The sequence below is a fragment of the Cydia strobilella genome, chromosome Z (genome assembly GCF_947568885.1).
Source record: "Cydia strobilella chromosome Z, ilCydStro3.1, whole genome shotgun sequence".
Lineage (NCBI taxonomy): Eukaryota > Metazoa > Arthropoda > Insecta > Lepidoptera > Tortricidae > Cydia > Cydia strobilella.
The window spans coordinates 36,383,022-36,402,306 of NC_086068.1; the positions used below are offsets into that span (position 1 = coordinate 36,383,022).

Below are 19,285 nucleotides of genomic sequence, written 5' to 3' on the forward strand. Positions count from 1 at the left end.
CCAAAATTAATTAAATTCTATTTTGACTGCTTATTACCCGAATTAGTAGACCCAAGATTCACAAGAAATCGGCCGATACAAGATCCACCATATGTTGTCCCACAATATAATAAACAGAATGCTAAACATTAGCTATCGTTGACAAATAATCTGTACGATGTAACATGAGGAAACCGAATAATTTTAACAGCGTAATTAAAATAAAATAAAAACAAGTTTTTGTTGTAACATAGTGCAAAACGCATTTTTGATGGCGATGTTGCCACTATGGGACGTAGTCTAAGTATCCTTATTGATATCAAAAAGTTACAAGACAAAACACTGTAAAAACCAGGTTTTACGAAAACAAAGTAAAAGTCAATTTTAAGTTACAAATTTACTAATAACATTTACTTTTTATGTACGAATACATAAAAAAAATTGAAAAAACAAAACAAAAAGAAAAAAATTCGAATTTGACCTAAACTCTTATTACATTTTTACCTTCTGGTAGAAGAGCCGGCAGTAAAGTTTCGAACCAACTTGATACCGCGATGAAATGCACAATGGTTTCCCATAAAAGTGATGCTAAGTCCGAATTTGAAAGTCTGCCACGGCGGAACTAGCTGAAAGTACAAAAAAGATAGCCACTTCCGGTGCGAAAAAGGGGGGGTCATTTAACCCATCTGATACCGAAATAATATAGCTATGGCATCAGTTACAAATTTACTGGTAGATACAGAAAAGCGAAATCTGCCAGTATGATTCCTGCCGGAAGTGCTTGGCAGACGCTCTTAAAGGTGACCATCGGGACCCCTAAATAAACCCATCTGATACCAGCATGAAACCAATTCCAGTCGGTAGATATGAACCTTCACTTCAGGAATATATAAGTCTGCAATGGCGTTTTCTGCCGAAACACCTTGACATACGAGATTATGTAAGCAACATCCGTGGAACCCGTATTTTGGAATTGTACAGATTACAGACATTTTAATTATTGCAGGCTTGTGGTTTATTACCTAATGCTTTGTATGAAACTGTCAACGTCAACTGTCACGGTTGTTTATTCTCTTCAAAAATAAATCCGTTTTATTTATCATTTTAATATAAACCATAGTTTAAGCTCCTTTAAACGTTCGAAAAGTGAAAATTTCGATTCCAGTAACGTGTACCAATGTTTTGCGGATATCACGAGGAAAATATGATATAAAATACGAGTGACAGCACCACACCGCTACACCAACTACTGCATCGTCAGAAAATCTTCTTCGTTGCCCGGAATGTCCCGAACCATGTTATTTTAAAGGCCCTAGAGGCCTTAACATCCATATCACCAAAAAACACCGGCGAAGTCATACTCAACCTTCATCTACCGTACTATCTGAGCCCCAGCCAAACGCTTCAGCGCCTTCACAGTTACCAGACCACACCAGATCGGACGTACCGTTTCACCAAATTCTGAGTGATTTAAAAAAATCGCGCCCGGTATTAAAACGGATACCACGCGGTGCCCGAGTATCTGTTGCCAAATCCTTGAGCGACACGATCAAAACAATTCTTTCAGATAACTCCATACGCAAATGGGAACTCTTACTTACATTCTCCTATAAAGTCCTACATATAAATTCCGATGGAAATTCAAAATCACTCACAAAAACAGTTAAAGACAACTGCTCTCGTGAGAACAGCGATATTTCATTTCAACCCTCTCCTCACAATTTTAGGAACACCAACAACTGTTTATTTAAAAAAGTAGAGTCTAAAATTTCCGATGGCGATATAAAAGGCGCCGCCCGCTTGCTTTTTTCTGATGATGCACTAGCCCCATCTAACTCTGACACCCTCACAGCTCTACACAGCAAGCATCCACCTCCAGCTACAAACCTTTGCCTGCCTGATCCCCCACTACCGAGTGATTCAAACCTCATTGCCACCACACAGGATGTCCTTGGAGCCGTAATGTCTTTCCCCAATGGCTCTGCGGGAGGTCTGGATGGTCTGGCACCTAAGCACCTGAAAGATCTCCTGTGCAGCGGCTGTGGTGAAACGGGGGAAATACTCTTAAAGGACCTGACTACCCTGGTGAATATCATGCTGACCGGTCAGGTCCCGGACCGCATCAAGGACGTCCTGTATGGAGCCAACCTTTGTGCCCTAACAAAAAAAGACGGCGGCATCCGCCCCATTGCAGTTGGCACCACACTCCGACGTCTTGTCGCCAAGATCGCCTGCCGCTCCATCCTTTCGAAGCTTACCCCAGAACTTCAACCGGTCCAACTGGGGTTTGGCTCCAAAAGTGGATGTGAAGCCGCTGTGCACGCCGTGCGAACATTCCTCGATCATAAGGCTGGAGAGGTGCTGCTTAAGGTGGATGTTTGCAATGCCTTCAATTCCGTAGACCGGGGCACCTTGTTGACTCAAATAAAAGACAAAATTCCTCTGGTATATACATTTCTTTGGCAATGTTATAGTTCTCCTTCCAAATTATTATATAAAACCGACGTTCTGGCTTCTTCTGTAGGTTGTCAACAAGGTGACCCGCTCGGCCCAGCAATTGTTAGCCTCGCTATACATCCCATCATTAAGGAACTAAATTCAAAATTAAACGTTTGGTATTTAGATGACGGAGCCCTCGGCGGAGAAGCGATTTCCGTCCTCGAAGATTAAAAAAAAATTAACACAGACATGACAAAAATTGGCCTGTCGCTAAATTTCTCCAAGTGCGAACTTTTTATCACCGATTCCTGTCCGGACAAGGAAAATACAATCGACCTTTTTAGACAACTTGCCCCGGGTATCAAAATTATAAACAAAGAATCGCTTCACCTCCTTGGTTGTCCCGTCTTAGATCAATCCTTTGAAAACTTCGTCGACACAAAAATTCAACATTTCAAAGCAACATCACACCGTTTGGCCAAAATTAATCTTCATTCAACCTACTCAATCATTAAACATTGCCTTTTCGTCCCAAAATTTATATATATACTTCGCGGAACCCATTTTTGGAAATACCCCACTTTGGTTTCAAAATTAGATACATTAGTCGTAGAAACAATCACATCCATCTTCAATATTCCTTTTGACGATAGATCTTGGACCCAGGCTAGCCTACCCATTAGGTTCGGCGGCCTGGGTATCCGTAAAATTTCTTGTGTTGCTCTACCTGCGTTCTTGTCCTCGGTGCATGGTGCCCAAAGCCTTATAGAGAAAATATTAGATCCTTCCATTGGATCTATGGAGGCCGCACACTGCTCCGAGGCCATGAACGTTTGGTCCATAACCTGTCCCGACACGGACCCGCCTGCCAATCCCTGCTCGCAGAGGCAATGGGACGAGCCGCTCTGTCAACTAGTACGGAAAAACCTTTTAGATACGTCAACTAGTTTGGCAGACCGTGCTCGTCTCCTTGCGACTGCGGAGTGGGAGTCGGGTCTGTGGCTGCAGGCGCTTCCGTCTCCAAACATAGGTACTTTTTTAGATAACACCACCTTCCGCCTGGCAGCTAGCTTACGTTTGGGGGCATCAACAAATCAGCCACATCGCTGTCAATGCGGCGCCATGGTAGACATACTGGGCCACCATGGCCTCTCATGTGTCCGGAGCGCTGGTAGAATGTCCCGCCACGCCAGTATTAACGATGTCATCCGTCGGGCCCTTGTCAGTGCGAAAGTGCCGGCAGTCCTCGAGCCCAGCGGGCTGGCCAGGGACGACGGCAAGAGGCCTGACGGAATGACGATGGTGCCTTGGAGCATGGGTCGGCCGCTAATTTGGGATGCTACTTGCGTTGATACCCTGGCACCGTCCCATGTTCTAAGCACCAGCGCCACCGCTGGCGTTGCGGCATCCTCGGCCGAAAGCCTCAAGCGCCGCAAATATGCCGTCCTAGGAAGTAGCTACATATTTGCGGCGTTTGGCGTTGAAACCATGGGGCCATGGGGACCAAGTGCGCGTCGGCTGTATAAAGATTTGGCGACGCGCCTAATAGAGGCCTCGGGCGACCAGAGGGCTGGCCACTATTTCGCACAGCGTGTTAGTATCGCTATACAGCGTGGAAATACGGCCAGCCTTCTGGGCACCTTGCCCATTGACGGCGATTTAGGCCAAATTTTTTACCTATAGGTTAAGTTTTATTATGTTTATTTTTGTTAATTGTTTTTGAAATAAAAAAATTATCTCCTAATACTTATATTTGTATATTTTTATGACATTAATAACATATATTTCAGATTTATTAATATACACAATATAATTTGGTCATTAATTTAATACCTGCTTACGGCTTTGTACTTCTTTGTTTGCCTTATAAAGGTGCTAACAAATTAGCTACCGATATCTTTACAGTTGATAGTACTCGGCTCCTGAAGTATATGTAAGTATGAAACATTATAGGTTTTATGATGTTATTTTGAGAAAATTGGAAAACAAATTTGCTTTGTAAAAAAACTCTGTTAATGAGATAATTGAATGAGACCTCATTGAAAAGATTCTAAAACCTCTTTTAAATATAAAACTTAACTGGCCACTTTACGTTGATTTAAGACAAACAAGCAGTTAAATAATATTTTTTTAGATAGAATTATAGTTTATTTATATTGTTCGGTAAATAAAATAAAAATTATGAGAAATTTTCTTAATTTCTATTAAAAGTTAATTGTTCTCGTGTAAAGTACCATCTCGTCAAAGTAGCTAATTTGTTAGCCCCTTATATATAAATAATAAAATAATTTTAAATTACAATATCCTTTATTTACCAAAATGAACAAAATTATTTTTTATTTTTATTTTATTTATTTAATAAATCTTGCAGCTATCCTTACAGTTACCCAATGTGATAGTGTCTATTAACATTAAAAACAATAAATTACCGTACTGGGACCTCCCCCGCATATAACAAGCAAAAAATGCAAGGGTATGCGGCGTACACCCCGCGTCCGCCAGCTTCTTCAGTAGGATGTCCTTGTCTACCATGTCAAAAGCTTTCCTAAAGTCGAAGTAAGTGACATCTACCTGACCGCCGGCGTCCACCGCAGGTGCCACCCGGGACATAAGATGTAACAAGTTTCCCCCAGTACTGCGTCCCGCCCGAAAACCGTATTGAGCGTCTGACAACTGGCAACTGACCTGTTCCTGTAAGGACCTTTGTATAGCGGACTCAAAAACTTTTGCAGGGGCACACAGCACTGCAACTGGTCTATAATTACATGCTTTTGGTCCACCACTACCCTTTGGCACTGGGCTCAGATGGGCAGGAGCTTATTCAGACGAGTACAGGTTGAAGTGCGGAGTTAGACAAGGCGGGTTAACCTCACCTAAGCTATTCAATCTGTACATTAATAGCCTTATTGCGGGACTCAGCAATACCAAAGTCGGCTGCTCTATTGATGGCACCATCATCAACAATTTAAGCTATGCAGATGACATGGTGTTGTTGACTCCCGCAATGAGTGCTCTGAATAAGCTGCTGAAAATTTGCGAAACATACGCGGAGAGCCACGGGCTAAGGTATAACGCGAAAAAAACAGAGCTCCTCGTGTTTAGGCCGCAAGGTGGTCACGTGGGTGCGGTGCCACCAGCTTTCCTCTCCGCAAATGAGATTAAGCGCGTGTCACAATTTAAATAGCTGGGCCACTGGCTCACCGATGATTTATCCGATGGAGTCCCCAAATAGATGATACTGCAAGCCTTGATATACCCTACCATACTCCTCTCCTTCATTCTCCCTTACTTTTCTAAATTCTACTTCGCAATGCATAGAGTTGGTCACAGGACCGCTTCTTACACTGATAAACACGTAGGTACACTCAACACACACAACACACTTCACAATTCATCACACTTACATCTAGACACTTAAATCTTTCCCGGTTCACACAACTACACACCCAGGAACAACGCGTATACCGATAGCGCCGAGTTTCTGGTAACAAAACACTTTACAGGGTGGAGGGGTTTAGTCCGTAGGCGGCTAAATCTCCAGAGCAGCCGAGTCGGGCATGCTGCCGTATACCGGGCCGGCAGTATCCAATGAGGATTACCTCCACCTCTGACAAAAAAAAAAGATGGAGTTGATGTTGAGAGGGAGAGAAGAGCTCCGGCGGTAAAATGTAATATGCTCGCTCGCAGGTTCGCACGTTGTACGAAACAAGTAAAAAATCTCCCTTTTTTTTCTACACGTGCAGCCTGTGGGTGAAATATACGCAGAGAACGTTGAACACTATAAGAGTTCAATATAATAATGGGTTCAGGATGTTAATGGGGCTGCCGCGACACTGCAGTGCGTCGGGTATGTTTGCAGAAACGCGTACAGATGGGTTTCACGCGATTATACGTAAGCGAGTCGCATCCCTGGCGCAGCGTGTTCGTGGCAGTACCAATGGCATCCTGACCGTAGTGAGCAATAGGCTAGACTGTCCTTTTCAGAAGCACTGGATGGAGCTTCATGTTAGAGCGCCTACCCAGTCTAGGATGTAATTTTATGTTGTGTAACTTTAATATTTTTTTGTAATTGTTTTGTTTTGTGTCCTATGTAATAACTAACCATAATTTAATTACCTATGTTACATGTAAATATTAATTGTACCTATATTAACACACTACGGACCACGGTCTGCAATAAATATTTCAATTTCAATTTCAATAATGTCAGTGCGTGTCATAACAATCGATTTTAGAAAACAAGTCGCGTAAATATAACAATAATTATTTCTGAAAGTATACTTCTGAGAGAGTTGTGCCCATACAAAAAAATAATCAGGTGAGCCAAATTAACATCATACTAAAATTTCCCTGTGTTTGCTGCGGGGTCCTTTCATTAAAGACGTCTTGTCTAGCCGCGCCTGAAACTTGATACTTCGCAGCCTATTATAAGGAACATAATATCGATATTTCATTGCATGTTTGAGAAATAGTACATTACTACAGAGGCTGGCTGGGAAGAAAGGGGTTGCCGGCTGAATGCATATAGACGGCTGAACGTAGTGAGGCCAGTAGCTATGAGGCCGACAATCCCTGTTCACGCCGGTATAATGTATCCTTATATATATAGTGCTTTCCTCAAAAATTCAATGAAATAAATAAAGAAATCTCCACGAAATCAGTTTTATTTGTAAAGAAACTAAAAGTAAACCAGGCACAAAATATAACTACCACCTATCTTTATCACACTCGTCGTATATTTTACACATGTAGTTTGTCAATTTATTGCACAAATTTTCTAGATATATTTATGTATCTTTAATTTATTCGCCTTGCATCCGTCTGACTGTCGTTATAGCCACATAAATAAGTTTACATACCTAGTTTTTTGTTGATATTATGCTTCACATACATCGTTGCCTTAAGCATGGAGTATAAATTCCCACAGTGTTGACGATTTTATAGTTACATACAGTTCTTTAAATAATCTTACAAAAACTTTCTGATAGACTGTGACCATTTTTCTTAGTTTTTCAGTTTATAAAATTGCCTTAGGCATCCAAATCCTTTGCTACTTATACTCATATACTTTGCCTTTGATTATGGCGGTTGCAAGTTATTTTAAGTCAATTATACCTCCGCTCTCAATTTCATAGAAGTAATTAATATTTGTTTCATATTTTCGTCGAAACTCATATTAAATAACACAATAAACAACGTACAATAAATCCAATAAAATAGAATTACAGAATGAAAACTGTTCAACTTTGCCTCCAAAACGATTTTAAAAAATCTACGCGTGTTTGAGTAGACATTTTTACTGCTAATATTTAAATGAAATATTTTAAATGTGTATTTGTGTAGTTTAATTTTCAATTCACATTTATTGGAATTTGTTAATAATGTGTTACCTATTAATTATGTTCATGTAAATTTTATGTAAATAAAACTGCAAAATATAGAAAACATCGTTTATTGTTCTTTTTAATAGGCGTAGTGGCAGAATGTCATAACGAACCAAAAAGCAAATACAGCTTTACAGTTCTTTTTTATGGCTGAATGCGATGATGCTGTGTCACAAATATATGTGAAATGGAAATTAAAAAAGAGCTACTTCCCGGCTAGGCCTGCTATTTTGTATGAAATTTCATTAAATAACTCGTCTAACTGCGCCCCGAAACGTGATACTTCCCAGCCTAATATGTAGAACATAATAACAATATTTCATTGCATGTTTGAGAAATAGTAGATTGTTAACCAAGGGATGAAAGGCACTCATTTTTGCCGAGGTATTTTGGTGCTCGAACGCAGTGAGAGCGCCAATAGTCCGAGGCTGAAATGATGCCTTTCACCCGAGTTAAACACTCTATTTTTCATTTCAGATACGAGGAAAGTAAAATGAATGTTTTTTTTAAAACATGACTAAGTATACATTTGTATAGTATTTCTTGAGGGTACTTTCAATTAAAAAAATTGGCAAAAGTATCGTTATTTATGGAATGGAGAGTCAAATATCAAACTAGAAATTGTATAACAAATCCATTTAAACTCAAATTTCAATTGCTTGTCGTAAAAAAATTAAAAAAATCGTATATCGAACGTAAAAAGCTCTAATGCAGACACGTGTCATTTTCTGCACACCTTTTAAAACAACAACGACCCTCTTTCAGAGCATGAGAAATGAAAAGAATATTATAATCTACAAACAATACATACTGTTTGATATCCACGAGGAATAACTTTTCTTAGCGCCGCTGGCTTTAGCCATTTTTTCGGATGCCAACTTGCTTACACAAACACAAATTCCCAATAATCATTTGTTTCGGTGCCATTATTGCTTTAATGGACACAAGCCATTAGGTAAACTACACTCTTCGTTCCGTGTCTGAACTTTAGAGATCCTTTTATACATAGCTACGATTATGACAGTTCTTTAGATTTTGTAAGTCCTGAAATAAAAATTAGAATACATAAAGTAATTTTATACAGGATGCGGCTCTGATGGGAATGCGGTTTTGGTAAGTATAATTACGCGGCGTTTCAATTGGTTTGGCCGGTCGAAGTATTTTACAGATGGCGCCAGCATAACTTGCCCTATCAATCCCTAAAATCGTGTAAAATTCTTGTTTATTTAAAAAAAATTTTTTGGCCTGGATGCCCTTTAAACCAAATCTCAATAGAACAATACTAGAGAAAGGCGCAAACTATGATGGCGCAAACCTTTGACAGTTGCCAACTCCATTGGTGCAATACGAGTTAACATAGTTTTATAATATGAGAAAAATCAATTGTTTGTATTTTAGACTTCCCATTTCCGCAATAGAATTACTTTTTGGAAAACTTTGGTACCTACTGAAAATTTTAACTATGACTTTGTCCGCATAGAAATCGTACTTTCCTGGGACTTATTAGTAGTAATGTGTACAAGTCCATCTAAATATCGAAGCTTTCACATTTATACTAATATCAGGAGAAAGTCGGAATTGCGTTACATTTTCTTTTCACTCACACAACATGCCGAACCCGTTACATGAAATTCTTAACAAATCAAATATAATGGTATTAGTTAAGTAAATAAATATGCTTGTCGCATTAAATTGTCCGACAAGCTTTCGCCGGGCAAGCTTTTACCAAATTACTTATGAACATACGTACCTACGGTTTATGATATGACATATTGCTGCCCCAATATTACAAGGTTGTATGTTACATGAACATAGAACGGCAATAATAAGCTTTGAAAATAAGTATACGTATATTTCGCTGGTTAAAAATCTGGTAGATAAACGAATAATGTCAATTGTAGAAACACAAATATACTTATGGCAAAAATACAAAAATACGCCTCAATAATTTCAATATTTATTAAATATAAACAATTTGTTTTTAACCGACTTCAAGATTTCAAAGGAGGAGGTTCTCAATTCGGTTGTATGTTTTTTTTGTTTGTTACTCCATAACTCCGTCATTTCTGGACCGATTTTGAAAATTCTTTTTTTGATTATAAGTATATACATACAGATTGGTCCCGTTTTTGTCAAAAAGCAGTTCTGATGAGGAATCGAGGGAACTCCTCAAATATTAAAGGCATATATATAGTGATTTTAGTATTTTCATCAACAAATCAAGCACTTACATTTAAAAAGTAACATTTGATGAAGTGGAACTGCTGATGATGATCAGAACGGAACTCTTTAATGACGCATAGTTCACGTTTGGCGATTTGTCCTCTTCGTTATGTTTGTTAAGCCAGTTAGGTTTTCAAGAAACATTTTTGTCAAGTTCGAGTTCTGATGATGGGATCCATGAGGAATCGAGGGTACTCCTCAAATGTGAAAGGCATACATATAGTGATTTTTGTATTTTTATCAACAAATCCAGCATTTCCATTTTAAAAAGTGACATTTGATGAAGTGGAACTGCTGATGATGATCAGAATGGAACTCTTTAATGACGCATAGTTTACGTTTGGCGATTTGTCCTCTTCTTTATGTTTGTTAAGCAACTTAAATTTTTAAGACATATTTCTGTCAAGCTCGAGTTCTGATGATGAGACCCACGAGGAACCGAGGGAACTCCTCAAATGTGAAAGGCATACTTATAGTGATTTTTGTATTTTCATCAACAAATCCAGCATTTACATTTAAAAAAGTGACATTTGATGAAGTGGAACTGCTGATGATGATCAGAATGGAACTCTTCAATGACACATAATTCACGTTTGGCGATTTGTTTTCTTCCTTATGGACCCAGACCTAAACTTGGACCCGGACTCGGACCCGGACCCGGGTCTGAACATGGACCTTAACTCGGACCCGGACCTGGACCGAACTCTGACTTGGACCCGGACAGCCGGACACGGACCCGGACTCGGATCCGGACCCAGACCCGGACCCGGAAATGCTACTAGAAAAGTGGGTTAGGTGGGTGGGTGGGTTTTGAACTGCGATTCTCACAGAACAGAACTGCTATCAGAAAAGTAGGTTAGGTTAGGTTAGAGCTATCACCCTTACAGAAACGAAATGCTATCAGAAAAGTAGGTTAGGTTAGGTTAGAACTGCGACCCTTACAAAAACGAAATGCTAGTAGAAAAGTGGGTCGTTTTACCTCCTTTTTCTACATAATTAGGCAAAAGATGCTGTCTTTTTCATTTCATTGTCTGGAATCTAAGAGTGCACCATCAACAATAAGTGAACTTTCAGCGGCATCCCCCATTGAAGTCGGTTTTTTTTCTTAAAAATTATTTACATAGAACTTTGGACCCGTTAGGCAAACATTCTGTTGAGTAACATAGGACTTTGTTTGTCTCTAGCGTAGTATTTAACTAAAATTATTCATTTAATGCGGCAAAATGAGGAATATATAGAGGGAGCAGGTGTTTGTAGCCCGAGCCACGCGAGCGGTATACAGGATGGCTTGTTTAGATCTTATCAATATAGTTATGCTGTCTTTTTCATTTCATTGTCTGGAATCTAAGAGTGCACCATCAACAATAAGTGAACTTTCAGCGGCATCCCCATTGAAGTCGGTTTTTTTTTCTTAAAAATTATTTACATAGAACTTTGGACCCGTTAGGCAAACATTCTGTTGAGTAACATAGGACTTTGTTTGTCTCTAGCGTAGTATTTAACTAAAATTATTCATTTAATGCGGCAAAATGAGGAATATATAGAGGAAGCAGGTGTTTGTAGCCCGAGCCACGCGAGCGGTATACAGGATGGCTCGTTTAGATCTTATCAATATAGTTTTCCGAATTCCAATTAGCTTAAGATAAGCTCAAAACCATTTCATTTACGTATATATTTTGAAATGGAAACCCCAATTTAGGTCAATTATACTATGCAGTGATAGCTGCGTGCCACAGAATCGCAACAGCTTCATGCGCTTTGCGATGTGTATTTTAGGCAATTATCCAAATTTGAGAGAAATCGTCATGAAATTCTCGACTCCTGGACATTCCTGTATACAAGAAATTGATAATGTACACAGTTGTATTGACAGAGTCATGAAAAAGTCTGATTATTACTCACCATTAATAGTACATTACTACAGAGGCCGGGAAGGAAGGGGTTGCCGGCCGAATAGAATATACGGCCGAACGTAGTGAGGCCGGATAGTTATGAGGCCGACAACCCGTTTTCACGCCGATGTATGTATAGTGCTTTTCTCAAACGTTTAATATAGGTATATAGTTTCTCAAAGGACTGTCTTATTTCAAACATAGACAGAGAGAATCATACTATCTTTGTCTTACACTAGTACTAATACCCAAAAGAAAAGGATGCGTATAGTTTTTTTTGTTCTTATTTACAGACAAGATTTGCTTGACCAACTATATATATATCAATCAAATATCATTTATTGTTTTTTTTAATAGGCGTATTGGCAGAATGTCATAAACGAACCAAGAAGCAAATATTGCTTATAGTTTTTTTTAATGGCTGAATGCCATGATGCTTTGCCACAATTATATGTGAAATAGAAATTTAAAAAAAAGCCACTTCCCGGCCTAGGCCTGCAACTTTGTATGAAATTTCATTACAGACCTCTCGTCTAGCCGCGCCTGAAACGTAATACTTCCCAGCCTAATATAAAGAACGTAATATCAATATTACATAGCATGTTTGAGAAAATATAATTAGACTCATACAACAGGTAAATTTAGTAAAACCCTACTGCATCATACAAATGAGTAAAAATGACTTCCTAGATTTTCAAAAAGCAGGTTCGGGGCTAAAATACGCACTGGTGCCGTTCTTTAAAGTGATGGAATTAAAATTCTCTCAATCGCTATTTAAAGTGAGCTACAAACAGTCACATACAGAGGAAACATTTAAAAAAAATAATTTAAATTCCCAAAGAACCCGAAGACAGAACAATGGAAATATTTGTAATACTCCAAAGATTTTGAAAAAATACGTTGTAGGAAAGTCAAAAATAGACATTATCAAATCAATGTACATGTGGATGCCACGAGCAGGATGTGAAGTAGGTACTATTAGCTTAAGATACGTTATATACGGTCGACCTTCACCGAGACGTCTGACGGATGAAACTTATATTTTATGAAAGAAAATATGTCCCTGAACATAAATAAAAAGGGTTGCCTAAATAAATATGGTCAAGGTTATTTTTAATACATTTTTGAAAATATTTTTTTTTCTTCAAATTTCACCGACTTGTCTGACGAACGAAATAAGTTCCAATGGAAAGTATACAACTTGTACAACATGAATAAATTAGGTTGCCTATCTTATTCCGGTCACTATTATGAGGTTGCCGTGTTTTTACAGGTGAGTTTTTATCGATAATTGCACTCATCTGTCTGACGCTTGAATTATATATCAAAATGATGGTAATTTTATTCCGAATACAGTGGTATAGGGTTGCCTGCGAAAATCCGGAAAAGCTGTCCCTCCATCCGAGATTCCTCCGCGAAATAATGGGCGGAACATATTTTCTTTCATAAAATATAAGTTCCATCCGTCAGACGTCTCGGTGAAGGTCGACCGTATATAACGTATCTTAAGCTAATAGTACCTACTCCACATCCTGCTCGTGGCATCCACCTGTACATTGATTTGATAGTGTCTATTTTTGACTTTCCTACAACGTGTTTTTTCAAAATCTTTGGAGTATTACAAATATTTCCATTGTTCTGTCTTCGGGTTCTTTGGGGTTTAAATTTTTTTTTTAATGTTTCCTCTGAATGTGACTGTTTGTAGCTCACTTTAAATAGCGATTGAGAGAATTTTAATTCCGTACCCTTTAGAGAACGGCACCAGTGCGTATTTTAGCCCCGAACCTGCTTTTTGAAAATCTAGGAAGTCATTTTAACTCATTTGTATGATGCAGTAGGGTTTTACTAAATTTGGTTTACTAATGTATTGCCAAAAATCGTTTCCCAAAGTATTACTTCCCAAACTATTATACGCAAATTAATTATCATTTGGCAAAATTTCATTTCGCAAATTTTCATAATGCAACCTAACCTAACCCAACCTAGTACGTCATTTTCATTTCGCAAGTATGGGGTTGGGAAATGAAATGGTTGCGAAGTAAAAAACTTGCTAAAATTTAATTTGGGAAATGAAACTGATGCCATAAGTTTGTTGGGAAGTGAAATTTGGCGAAAAATATTTTGGCTAAACGGCGGTATCCCACTAAATTTACCTGTTGTATGAGTCTAATTACATTTAACGGTGAGTAATAATCAGACTTTTTCATGACTCTGTCAATACAACTGTGCACATTATCAATTTCTTGTATACAGGAATGTCCAGGAGTCGAGCATTTCATGACGATATCTCTCAAATTTGGATAATTGCCTAAAATACACATCACAAAGCGCATGAAGCTGTTGCGATTCTGTGGCACGCAGCTATCACTCCATAGTATAATTGACCTAAATTGGGGGTTTCCATTTCAAAATATATACGTAAATGAAATGGTTTTGAGCTTGGTTTTTGTGATTCTGCATATAAAACGATTGTGATTCAGCCAGTATTGGAAGAAACCAAATTTCTATAGTTCATTTACTAGATTTTCATGCCTATGTATGAACAATACAAAATTTGGCTTATTAGATTTCTACTAATTCTATGTATCAACACCGTATCCACGAACAATGCAATTAAAAGTTTATTATTTTAAGCATTATTTGCTGAGCTTGACCTTTTTTAGGGTTCCGTACCTCAAAAGGAAAAAACGGAACCCTTATAGGATCACTCGTGCATCTGTCTGTCTGTCCGTCTGCCACAGCCTATTTTCTCCGAAACTACTGGACCACTTAAGTTGAAATTTGGTACACATATGTAAGTTTGTGACCCAAAGACACATGTAACGTAAACAAATTAATTTTAAACATGGGGGCCACTTTTGGGGGGTAAATGAGAAAATTAAAAAATAAACATTTTCAAACTATATCGTATTATATATCAAATGAAAGAGCTCATTGTGAGAATCTCAAATATATTTTTTTTATAATTTTAGGATAAACAAGTTAGAAGTTTTTCAAGAAAATAGGCAAAAAAATACCATTCCCCCTTTAGCTCCGAAACTACTGGGGCTATAATTTTGAAAAAAATACACAAAATAGATCTTTACCTATAGATTACAGGAAAACCTATTAAAAATTGCAGTCAAGAGTGAGTCGGACTTAATTACTTAGTTTTTGATCAGACCACTACGGGTTTTTAACCGACTTCAAGATTTCAAAGGAGGAAGTTCTCAATTCGGTTGTTTTTTTTTTAATGTTTGTTACTCCATAACTCCGTCATTTCTGGACCGATTTTGAAAATTCTTTTTTTGTTTGTAAGTATATACATACAGATTGGTCCCGTTTTTGACAAAAAGCAGTTCTGATGATGGGATCCATGAGGAATCGAGGGAACTCCTCAAATGTTAAAGGCATACATATAGTGATTTTAGTATTTTCATCAACAAATCAAGCACTTACATTTGAAAAAGTGACATTTGATGAAGTGGAACTGCTGATGATGATCAGAACGGAACTCTTCAATGACGCATAGTTCACGTTTGGCGATTTGTCCTCTTCGTTATGTTTGTTAAGCAAGTTAGGTTTTCAAGAAACATTTTTGTCAAGCTCGAGTTCTGATGATGGAATCCATGAGGAATCGAGGGAACTCCTCAAATGTGAAAGGCATACATATAGTGATTTTTGTATTTTTATAAACAAATCCAGCACTTCCATTTTAAAAAGTGACATTTGATGAAGTGGAACTGCTGATGATGATCACAACGGAACTCTTCAATGACGCATAGTTCACGTTTGGCGATTTGTCCTCTTCGTTATGTTTGTTAAGCAAGTTAGGTTTTCAAGAAACATTTTTGTCAAGCTCGAGTTCTGATGATGGAATCCATGAGGAATCGAGGGAACTCCTCAAATGTGAAAGGCATACATATAGTGATTTTTGTATTTTTATAAACAAATCCAGCACTTCCATTTAAAAAAGTGACATTTGATAAAGTGGAACTGCTGATGATGATCAGAACGGAACTCTTCAATGACGCATAGTTCAAGTTTGGCGATTTGTCCTCTTCGTTATGTTTGTTAAGCAAGTTAGGTTTTCAAGAAACATTTGTCAAGCTCGAGTTCTGATGATGGGATCCATGAGGAATCTAGGTAACTCCTCAAATGTGAAAGGCATACATATAGTAATTTTTGTATTTTTATAAACAAATCCAGCACTTCCATTTTAAAAAGTGACATTTGATGAAGTGGAACTGCTGATGATGATCAGAATGGAACTCTTTAATGACGCATAGTTTACGTTTGGCGATTTGTCCTCTTCTTTATGTTTGTTAAGCAACTTAAGTTTTTAAGACATATTTTTGTCAAGCTCGAGTTCTGATGATGAGACCCACGAGGAACCGAGGGAACTCCTCAAATGTGAAAGGCATACATATTGTGATTTTTGTTTTTTTATCAACAAATCCAGCATTTACATTTAAAAAAGTGACATTTTTGTTCTCTTCCTTTTGGACCCAGACCTAAACTTGGACCCGGACTCGGACCCAGACCCGGGTCTGAACATGGACCCCAACTCGGACCCGGACCCAGACCGAACTCTGACCCAAACTTGGACCCGGACAGCCGGACACGGACCTCTGATCCGGACCCGGAAATGCTAATAGAAAAGTGGCTTAGGTGGGTCACAGAACAGAACTGCTATCAGAAAAGTAGGTTAGGTTAGAACTGTGACCCTTACAGAAACGAAATGCTATCAGAAAAGTAGGTTAGGTTAGTTTAGAACTGCGACCCTTACAGAAACGAAATGCTACTAGAAAAGTGGATGGTTTTATCTCCTTTTCTACATTATTAGGCAAAAGATGCTGTCTTTTTCATTTCATTGTCTGGAATCTAAGAGTGCACCATCAACAATAAGTGAACTTTCAGCGGCATCCCCCATTGAAGTCGGTTTTTTTTTCTTAAAAATTATTTAAAGACATTTCACTCACGTTTCACATAAAAAAAACCATTGTTTTAATTTTGTAATGTACGGAACCCTTGGAACGAGAGTCCGACTCGCACTTGACCGGTTTTTTTTTCATCAAAATATACACTTTGTTCCTTGTTTTGAAGATTGAATCCCTTTTTCTTATTAATATGTAACAGGTTTCTGTGTTATTGGCGAATAAATAACCATCATTTTGAAATAAAACTATAAAAACGGATTATATCGCGTATATTGAATTTATAATACATCCCGACGTTTCGAACCCTTTACAGCGTTCGTGGTCAACGGGTGACTGAGGAAAAATTACAAAGTGCAAAAATACCCACATACTAAAATAATGAACAATCATAGACTATAAACTTTAAGGCTGGTTGTACATGCAAAATCGGTTCATAAGGCTAGTTACACACTACAATTATTTTCAAGTAAAGATATATATATATACGCGATAAAAACTACGCCGGCTCCAACCCTACACCACGGACCCGAGAAGATTTAATTCCCTTCTAAATTGTAGGAGGGTATCCCAATATGGGACCGGCAACAAACTCGGCGGGACACATCTTTTCAAAACATATTATACTCAGAATGTCCAACATCATCCAACACTAAGGTCTCACAGTCCATGTCTCGCTTGCTCCTTTATCAGATGGACTACAGGATCCCAAGCTGGTGGTAGAGAAAAGCCATCTTCCCTATTAAAGTTTGGATATTTCTTAATCTCAATGGTAACTATCGCGGTAACCGAAGACAATATTAACCATCATTAAATTTTGTTACATTCTAATCTATTTGAAATCAATATGAAGGGGATAAAAAGATATGAACGCTTTCGCTATACCTACTAAAATTGAGCTAGAAATGGTTTTTGTGTTAAAAGTGTTTTTTTTATTGCTGATAAAAAGATTTAAATAATGTTCATTCACTGGGTTTTACTGTGTTCATTCAGTAGTTTTTTTGTTCATTCACTAGGTTTTTGGGTACTTTTTGATAAACTCATCTATAACTCAATAACTAGAAAGTAATAAAAAATCGTAGAAAATATATTATTTTTTATTGAATGAAGATTGATTCAATTGCATTTAATTATTAAAATAATTATTAAATATTGAGAAATGATTTTTTAGAGTTGAAAAAATGCTTAAGTGTTCATTCACTGGAGGGTTTACCCTAGCCGTTATTTAATTCGCAGGAGGGACAATGACTAAAGAAATATATACAAGGAACATTTGTGAAACCGACTTAAACCTATTAATTAGGAAGTCACAGCTCACAGTTACTATTTTGATGGCACTGCTCGTGTTGCCACTGCGCTATAACAGTGACGAAGGGGTATTAACATGATAGAAGTGCTGGCACTGCCCAAAAAACGGTACTTTTCGTGGATGGCTCTAAATTAAGGAACGTGCTAAAAGATTGGTCCCCATAAACGAATATTTTGAACATGAAACCTGTTGAAGTTATATTATCAAATAATCTGAAAATAACTCTAGCTTGGACAGCTTAAACATACTGTAATCATGTCGTGGAAAGTGCCTAGTGTCCTGGTTATCACAAAGTCGATGGTATATCAAATCCTGAGGCTGGAATGAAATTCGGGTATATTATTATGATACACTATATTTTTTGCAACTACGCTACGTCCAATATATATTTCGCTCCAGTAGACCTTTAATTTATTTTCAGTTGAAATTTTATGTGCCCCATTTTTGGCGTGTTCAACCTTTACGATCCCGTTTTTACTCTTTGGGTACGGAACCCTAAAAAACTGAAATTTTACGAGTGACTGCCCATGCAGATATTCCTGACCATAAAAGTATTGATATCGAAGAAAAACTGATTTGTTTAAAAAATAAGGTAAAATATGACTACAGAGCAATCTGGTGCACGCGACACTAAACTCAAAATACACCAATTGTCAATTACTACCAATAGTGGAAAAAACTAATATCATAACGAATGAAACCAAAATTAACTTTTTACCAATATGCACCGTTCTTCATTTGCACTTTTCTCAATATGGGCTAATCCCAAATGGACTGAAGCTCACAAAGGCCGATACACAGAAGGCTCTTTTCCCAAAATACCCTAAATTTGAAATGCGGGAAAGTATCAGAACACTCGATTCCCATAATGACTGATTCACAAAACGGCTTCTTCGCAAAATACCCCAAATTCTCGATTGTCATACGCTGTATTATACGGTACGGGTAGATTTGTACATTGATTTTTGGTTTGGTCTCATCATTGTATCGGTAATTAGGGTATATAAAACCATTCCGGGAGTGGGCAGTCAACGTGAAAAAACGTTCAATATATGGCTTGTAATGGCTCAGTGTCAAAATGTACACATCATCGTGGTCACAATGGTTTAGTACATATCTCAAAATGCAAGTACAACAAAAGGA

General features: G+C 37.9%; 2 protein-coding genes across 4 annotated transcripts in view; one reads left to right on the forward strand and one right to left on the reverse strand.

Moving 5' to 3' along the window:
* Positions 1-8,798, reverse strand: part of LOC134754869 (gustatory receptor for sugar taste 64f-like) — an 81,889-nt gene extending 73,091 nt beyond the window's left edge. For all 3 annotated transcript variants that reach the window (XM_063691320.1, XM_063691319.1, XM_063691318.1), the window contains exon 1: positions 8,614-8,798. Coding sequence is in view for 2 of the 3 variants with exons in the window: in XM_063691319.1 (XP_063547389.1) it covers positions 8,614-8,665 (52 nt within the window). In the remaining variant the exon portion in view is untranslated. The remainder of the gene's footprint in view (positions 1-8,613) is intronic.
* The window catches only part of LOC134754868 (uncharacterized), a 249,182-nt gene continuing 231,614 nt past the window's right edge, over positions 1,718-19,285 (forward strand). Inside the window, exon 1 of the mRNA XM_063691317.1 lies at positions 1,718-4,106. Within this exon, the coding sequence (XP_063547387.1) occupies positions 2,668-4,101 (1,434 nt within the window). The 5' untranslated portion in view covers positions 1,718-2,667 and the 3' untranslated portion in view covers positions 4,102-4,106. The remainder of the gene's footprint in view (positions 4,107-19,285) is intronic.